This window comes from Pollicipes pollicipes, unplaced genomic scaffold (genome assembly GCF_011947565.3).
Source record: "Pollicipes pollicipes isolate AB1234 unplaced genomic scaffold, Ppol_2.1 Scaffold_6686;HRSCAF=7923_pilon_pilon_pilon, whole genome shotgun sequence".
In the NCBI taxonomy this organism is placed as follows: domain Eukaryota; kingdom Metazoa; phylum Arthropoda; class Thecostraca; order Pollicipedomorpha; family Pollicipedidae; genus Pollicipes; species Pollicipes pollicipes.
This window is the reverse complement of record NW_023596921.1, coordinates 36,358,606-36,366,855: the sequence shown is the minus strand read 5'-3', so window position 1 is coordinate 36,366,855 and position 8,250 is coordinate 36,358,606. Positions and strand designations below refer to the sequence as shown.

Sequence of the window (8,250 nt, the reverse complement as noted above, 5' to 3'; positions counted from 1 at the left end):
TACTACAAGAAGGAAGGTCTTGTATGCCGTCCGCAGTCGGTCGCTTCTGACAGCCGAGTCGTATTGTCTCCCGCGCTTGTCGAGACATCGGAGCTATCGGGCAGAGCCACGTTAACACTCATCTGCGTTAATCGCGCTTCCAAACAGCTCATACAACGCAAGCAAGGGGAAGCTGTTTCTCTGAGTCATCTCGACCCTGTCTGAACCAGGCAGGGTCGAACCAGAACACGCGCTCGGGCGGCCGGCTAGATACCCTTCGCTCGGGTGGGGAGGGGTCAATTTGACGCCCCTGAAATCTCGGGAACTAAGAAAGCTAGAAACGCAAAATTTACGAGGTGCGTTGACGTGTACGTGAACTCACTTAAGTCAAAGTTTCAGGTTGCTAGATCGTGGTCTTCGGGTCAAAAAAGGTCAAACAAGGTCAAATTCCAGGTTGGTTTCCAAAGTGCCCCCAGAACCTAGATACCCGTTTCTATGCAAAAGGTTACATGCTCATTCAGGGTCAGTGATCTTTTTTGACCTTTTGAAGGTCAAGGTGACCAAAATCATGCAAGATTGCTTTGAATTTGGCATTTAACTAAGTGACTAAGATTACGCTAGGCAGTATGTTCCTAAAACAAAATGTTGACCTGGGTCATTTCAGGTCAGTGACCTATTCTGACCTGTAAGAAGTTCATGGAAGATGTATAACGCGGTCCCTGCTGTCAATAAATTCGAAATGAGCACCAGAAACTATCCCATGCAGCAAGCGCTAGAGTAACAAAACAGGTTGGTTTTGACCTCGGTGGGACCGTTATACCTGACCTTAGGTCAATGTAATTTGCTCATTCAACTGCTGTGTTGCCAAGAAAGCATTTCAAAGATGTGTGGCTTTGTCTAACACTCCGTTGTCAGATCAGATTGAAGGATTCACTAAAAATTGCCTTCGCTGAAACCATGGCCTGACTTTGACCTGCCATAGGTCGGTAACCTTACAAGGTACACGCAAAATTTTGATGCTAAACGATCCGCTATTCAATTGTCTACTGCTATGCAAGATTTGGCGGCTACGTCGCGCCGTTCGGAAGCCATTCAGGAAAAACCTTCGGGGGGTCAATTTGATCCTCCCCACCCGTGCGCGTGTTAATACGTCCAATAGCAGCGACACCTTCGCAAATCGCTCGAGATTGTGACACACCCACGGTATCAGTTAAAAGGCTGCCCTGTTCAACTTTAACCCTCGCCCACAATCAAATGCGGCAACCGCTCAGTGTTGGCCGCGGCAGGCGCGAAGCCAGATCGCTACTTCGCTTACCACCGACGCCAGTATCGTCGCGGTGCGCGTGGCGTGCTGCGTGGCGCGCGTGACCGCTTCTGGGCTGCCATCCCCACGTGCGAGCCAGCCGCCGCTGACGCGCCGTCTCCGCGTCTTGTTTCAGTGGGATAGCGTCGACGGGCAGCTGCTGCGTGAGCGACGTTGCCTCGCTGGAGCCGAGCTCTCCGCTCTCCAGCTGCTCGGCCGGCTCGGACGGCGGCGAGCCGCGCCCTCCGCCCATGCCCCCCAGCCAGCCGGCGACCGCCGAGTGGGCGCGCCCCGCCGGCCGCAGCCGGGGCCCGGCCGACGCGGCGCCGCCCGCCGCAGGTGCGCCGCCCTCGCCGCCGCCGCCGCCGGCGCCCGCCGCCGACCGACGACCGGCAAAGCGGCCGCCGGCGGTCCTCCCCCGGTGAGCGGCCCCCACTGCCTCCTCCGCCGCCGGCCGCCGGCCGGCCGCGCGTCCAGGAGAAGATCACCGAGTACTTCAGCAAACAGATCAAGCACATATCAGCGCAGGCGTTCCGGACCATGAAAAAGGAGCTGAGTGGCGCGACGCACGAGCGCGCCGTGCTGCAGCTGCGCGCCGACCTCGACGACGAGCCGGCGCCGCTGGCCGACTGTGATAGCCGCCCTGCGCCGCCGGAGCGCGGCCCGACGCCGCTTCGCTCGCTCAAGAAGCGCAACGGCTTCCACTCGCCCGGCGGCGGCGGCGAGGCGGCGGCGGCCGCCGCCACCACCTCAGCCGCCTGCCGCGCGCCGAGCGAGACGAGCAGCGTCGACTCGGGCCTCGGCAAGGAGCGCTGCAGCGAGCCAGGCACACCGAGCGAACCAGGCTCGGCCGGCGCCGGCGCCGGCGCCAGCGTCGCGCCGCCCGTGCTGCGCTTCCCGGCGCGGCACGCGCCGACGCCGGCCGCTGGCGCCGGCGGCGCGCTCAGCTGCTGCCGCTGGCGCGACTGCGGCCACCGGCTAAGTTCGCCCACGCAGCTGCTGGACCACCTACAGACGTGCCATGTGCAGGATCAGCGTGCTGGTGCCGGCCGCTCTCGCCGCTGCCTCTGGCAGGGCTGCAAGGTGTTCGACCGGCCCGGCTCGGCCGCCTGGCTGGAGAGGCACGTGCTCACGCACGGCGGCAGCAAGCCATTCCGCTGCATCGTCAACGGCTGCTCGCAGCGGTTCGCCTCGCAGGTGAGCTGGTGTCCACCGCTCCGCGGCGAGGGCTGTGGATGGGAGAGGTCCGGAGTGCTGTGCTGTGCTGTGCTGTCACGCTGGCGGTCGGCCGTTGTAGTATGTTGTGTTGGTGTGTGGCGGCGGAAGTCGGTCGTGGTGGGAGGCGTTTGTTGGACTTTGGCTTTGGGCGTCCGTATGGTGGCGTGCTGTGTCGCACGATGACAGCGAGAGGCACTTATAATCGACGGCCGTGCCGTGCTGTGTCAGATGCAGTCGTTTGTGATGCCGCATCGGATTGTATTGGTATGGAAGGAGACAATTGTGGTTGCCCGATCTTCTAGTTTGTGACAGTGATTGGGCGAATGGCAGTTAGTCCAGGCTCGGAAACAACATATGGCGTTTGCATCTTCAGCTACGGGCTCCGCAACATCATCGGTGGCTTGTCTGCAAGTGGCCTTTTTGTGTGCGGCAGCTGTCTTCTGTCATTAAAAATCACCTTGCTGTCGGTAGATTGAGGCAGATGAGTTGGCATTACCTTGCCGCCGACCGATAACTAATCTGATACCAAGTCGTATCGCTGCCTGTTTGCTCCCGCCGCCCTTCGCCCCTGGCAGTCCCGCGCGGACCCTCCCCCCCCCCCGCAGCGGCTGACACCCACCCGCTGGTGACTGGGGGCTGTCGCTGCGACCCCACCGTTATCCGTGCCGGAGGCGGGCTGCCTGGGGAAGGTTCGGGCCGGGCGTGTTCCGTGAATGATCACGTGGTCGGAGACGCTTGTGAGAATAACGGCAGACAGCGCCGAACACGCGAGGCACGTAGCGACAACATGCCAGCAAAGAGCCCTCAATGATTGCCTTTTCTTAGCTCCCGGCCCTCTGTCATTGGACCGGCCGCGTCGTATGTCCATGAATCCCGATCGACTCTGGAACATCAGCATCGCGGCCTTGTGAACGATTGGGAAGAAGCGCAACAGCCAGACCGCCAGTGAGGCTCCTCGTTAATGTACAAACCGCCGTGTATGTCGGCGTCCTGCCCCTGCCATGACTGACCGGGACAGTGCCACCCGAGCAGCGCTGTGAATGAGTGAATGTGTGATTGCGTGTGTGTGGGGGGGGGGGGGAGGGGAGACGGTTGCCGTGGCAGCTACACTCCTCGCGTCCGGAAATGGGCCAGGTCCGTTCGGCGCAGCCTCTTCGTCTGGACGGCGAGCCGGCTGACGGAGCGCGTGCCGCCACACCGCGGCAGCTGTGTTGTGGGCGTGTCGTGTTGTGGGCGTGCCCGCTGACCGGCGGACGGGGCGCGTCACCCCGAGGCGCGGCTCGATCGCCGCAGACCGGCGCCGGGGGCCGGCGGCCGCGCGCCAGGTACTCGACCCCGGGAGTGCCTCCCGGGTCGGCAGCGGTCGCCATCATCTCAACGTGACGTTAGACGCCGTCGCCAGCCGACAGCCACCGCCGCCTATTAATGATTCATACTGCAATCGGCGTCCGCACCGGGGTGTGACACCAGTTACGGACACGCAGACGTCACCGGCCGGGGAGTCGGCGCCGTCAACGCCCCTGCGGCCCATTCACTGGACGCAAAACGAAAATAGCAGGATGACAGAGTCCTCCTGGGGACGCGAGTGCGATGCCGGCCCAGCGCCGCGTGCTTCTGGTCGGCCTCCGGTCCACCGTCGTCTTTTGGTCGGCTACGTTGTCTTAAATATATATATATATATATATATATATATATATATATATATATATATATATATATTGGCACGTCACTGCGCGCGGCACGCGCGCAGTGACGTGCCGTGATCGGCTGCTGGCCATGTGAAAAGCCAACTGAAACCGGGCCATGTCATATGCTTGTCTGAACTTTTGACCTTTGCTCGTGGTCGTGCCGGGCGGTGTGTTCTCTCCCACGTGCCAGCTGTGGGGTCTCTGGTGCCCGCCGGCGGGATGGTCACTATTCGGCCCCTGTAAGCGTAGATCCCTCCGCATGGCGTGTTCTTCTGTTTGTCCCTGCGTGGGCTCAGTCTGTCCGTTCTGCTCTGGCCTCTCGTTGCCAGACCAGTCCGCCCGACCCGTCGCGTTACGGGGCGGGTGAACCCGCCGGGTTTGGCAATCAGCTGAGGCGAACGATCTTTGTCAGGGGGTGGGGGTGGGGGGCGGACATGCCAGCTGGTAGCCTGACGGCAGGGGATTTGTCGGCTATTTCACCTAAACACGAATAACACATTGTATACGATATCTGGCATATTGGTGATGTAGGTATATAGCTCACGTACATGCCAGCATAGCTAGGCATGGTGTTATGCGATGTTGCCTTCCGATCAGTCAGTAACTTCATGGAGACCGTGTTTAAGCCTGTGTCAGTTATGCTTGAGTCTACACGAGTCTTCCGACCGGCGCTACCTGCCCTGACCTCCTGAACACAGCCCCGACCTGAGCTCATAACTGGAGCCCATGACCTGATCCCATGACCTGAGCCCATGACCTGATCCCATGACCTGAACCCATGACCTGAGCCCATGACCGGAGCCCATGACCGGAACCCATGACCTGAGCCCATGACCGGAGCCCATGAGCGGAACCCATGACCTGATCCCATGACCTGAGCCCATGACCTGAGCCCATGACCTGATCCTATGACCTGAGCCCATGACCTGAGCCCATGACCGGAGCCCATAACCGGAACCCATGACCGGAGCCCATAACCAGAGATTGTGACCGGAGTCCCTGATGAGAAGTTCTGAGTAAAGCCCGCCCTCCACCACAGTCGATGCTGGAGCGGCACGTAAACCACCACTTCAACCCGCCGGCGCCGGGGAAAAAGACCGACTCGAGCGTGAAGACGCCGCGCCGCAGCGGCCGGCGCGCCCAGCTCGACCAGCACCCCTACTCCGGTGAGTGGCGCGCCGAGCGGTCTGCGGCAGCGGTCGGCGCGCCCAGCTCGACCAGCACCCCTACTCCGGTGAGCGGCGCGCCGAGTGGTCTGCGGCAGCGGCCGGCGGCTCGGGGCTGCCGGCCCCCTCGGCGTCGTGCGACGCCCTCTTCTGGGGCAGGCCTCGGGTCTGGGGACATCGCTCCGGCCCTCTCTTACTCAACTCAGCGAAGAGCCCGACCCTGGACCGAGTGTTGGCCGCATTGGTGCGCCCCTGAGTTTCACTCCAAGGCCGTCATGAGCCTGACTTTGTGCGTCCATTTGACATTTGACAGACCGAGTTTGATCAATGTTATATGATACACCGTGAGTATGGTGTGTGGCGTGGTGTTGGCAGGGCGGTGGAGTTAGCACAGAGTGTGTGCCGTTATGCACTTAGCGATAGTGCGCAATGTGAAACCCCTGCAATATTGACGGGCGACGACCTGGATCGATGTCCCTGAACATGTCCCTGAGCCTGGCATGCCTGACGACACTCTCCTACGTCATCATGTGTGTGTGTGTGCGTGCGTGCGTGTGTGTGTCATTGGAGCGTTACAACACACTCAGTTGCTGAGGCTGTATGGCGTCGCCTGCCTCTCACCCTGGCAAGAAGGGCGGGCATCGCGGATAATCGAACCCCGTTCTCATACATCACCGTGTGCAAACAGTACCTGTCGCGGCTTGCCGTGAATTTTTCCGGTTTGGGTTTTACCACTCCGCTCTCTTAAGCGGCCCTCGGCTTCCAGTCTTAAAACCGTTTCGTTGTATTCCGTCGGCCGGTCTTTTTGTTAAGAGCTTTAGCGGTGCACCCTGATCGGGAAGCTCGTCCCGCCATCACGGCTAATGCGCGATGGTGGCGTGGTTTGCCGCTGAACGTTGTGATATCTAACCTGACGTGACGTAGCGCGACGCGTCGTGACGTGACGTGATGTGGCGTGACGTGGCCTCTGCGTGTGCCGGCAGCTCGCATCTTCGACTTCTGTGACCCGAGCGCCATGGAGCGGCTGCGGTACCAGCTGGTGTCGGCGGACAGCGCGCTGGACAGGCTGCCGGCCATCGCCAGCCGGTCCGTCCAGCTGACGGCCAGGGTCAGTGACCCCGGGGGACGGCCAGTGACCTCTGACCCGCTCCGCCGGCGGGGCACGTGTCGAGGCTCGGCGCGCACCTGTACTGGGTCTCGACGGTGGTGCCGGTGGATAGATCTCTCACGCTTTTGTGAACGGTCATCCCGGTAGGCCAGCTCCGATGACCTAATGAGCTGGCGGCGAACATCCAGACCCGGCGGCGGAACAGACATGACGTGCGTGTCACTCAGGGGACTGGCTGGCAGTCACTGACGTGGAAGGCGTGATAGTACGGGGTGGTATTTGTACGACATAGCCGATCAGCGGGTGGGGCCAGATAGTGCGTCACAGGCCGCGCCAGGCCTCCGGTCCACGCCACTAAGCTGTCATCGGGATGGTGTGCTCACGCCGCGCTCCGGTGGACCACTCACACTGCGTCAGCCAGCAACGTTCAGCGGGACACGCAGGGCCGTTGCCTGGCCAGCTGCTGTGGACGTCTCGCGCGGAGCCGCCTGCACTGCGGCCTGTGCCGCCAGCTCGGCCCTGTTTCGTCGTCTGTCTGCTGTTTCCGCCTGGCTGATCAGATGTGTAACCCCGTTGCTGTTCAGCCATGCTGACTCTGCCGTGCCTCTCCTGTCGTCAGCCTTCCGTGCTGTCCTGTTGCGGGCGTGACTGGAGGTGCTTCCCTCTGTTCTCACCTTGCCCTCCGCCGTCGGTATCGGCCCCGGTTGTGATGGTGCTGCCCTCTGTTTGCACCCTGCCCTCCGCCGTCGGTATCGGCCCCCGGTGTGATAGCGCTGCCCTCTGTTTGCACTTGCCCTCCGCCGTCGGTATCGGCGCCGGGTGTGATGGTGCTGCCCTCTGTTCGCACCCTGCGCTCCGCCGTCGGCGTCGGTCCCGAATGTGACGTGCTGCCCTCTGTTACAGGTAACAGCACGCCGGACCCTCACCACGAACAAGCCGGAGGTGCTGGTGCACTGGGAGCCGGCGGATGTGTAAGTCGTCTCTGCGGTCCCTCCCTTGAGCTCTGTGTGGAATTCACGCGCACGTGACCGGTACTGTTTGTTTTCATTGATGGTTTCTGCGCTTAGAACTAGTTGTAACCAAGACTCAGTCGATGCATGTTGGATGGGGCTTTGCAATACCGAATTGCTAGTTCGTTGAATTACAGAAAGCGCACACCTACATGTTGTGGAGGTTCAAATAGATTGTAGCCGTGCTGCGTTATTTTCAGCCTGAGTTATATCTCCGCGCCTCAGTCCGCGCCAGGTGCCCCTCCACCGACACTGTTGGCTCGGTCTGACCACCCCGCCACTCTGCCGACAGTGTGGAGGACGAGTGGATACCGGCGCACGCCTTCAGGTCGACCCGGCGCGTGCCCTGCAGCCAGCTGCCGGTCGGCGTGTGGGAGCGGCTGGCGCGCGCCGTGGGGCAGCCGCCCACCCGGCGCAAACGCAAGACCTCTTAGCCCCGCCCCGGCGGCCCCCGGCGCTATTACCGAGCCCCCTCCAGGCAGCTGTGCGCCGCCGCCAGCGGACCTCAGTACAAATGGTTGGAATTTAGCGATGTTGTGCGAGCGAGGCGTCACGGCCGGCCGGGGCGTCCCGGCCATCACGTGTTTTTCACCCCGGCCGCCTAGGGGCGCTGCCCGGTGGGCCGGAGGAGAGTGACCAGCAATTGCACTGCCAGTAGAAGAGGATGGTCGCTCGCGTGGCGGCATCGGAGGCACGGCGTCTCCAGTCCATTTTTATAGTGTTTTGTACATAGGCGCACGCCGACAAGCAGACTGTCATGTAGTACAATACCGTCACT

At 61.5% G+C, this 8,250-nt stretch overlaps 1 protein-coding gene across 1 annotated transcript; it reads left to right on the top strand.

Moving 5' to 3' along the window:
* Positions 1 to 1,822: 1,822 nt before the first annotated feature.
* Positions 1,823 to 8,191, top strand: LOC119108252 (zinc finger protein jing homolog). The gene is made up of 6 exons (XM_037231831.1): positions 1,823 to 1,848; positions 2,230 to 2,479; positions 5,228 to 5,354; positions 6,338 to 6,462; positions 7,366 to 7,433; positions 7,765 to 8,191. Exons 1-6 carry the CDS (start codon positions 1,823 to 1,825, stop codon positions 7,904 to 7,906), a joined length of 738 nt encoding a protein of 245 aa, XP_037087726.1. The 3' UTR covers positions 7,907 to 8,191.
* Positions 8,192 to 8,250: the final 59 nt, after the last annotated feature.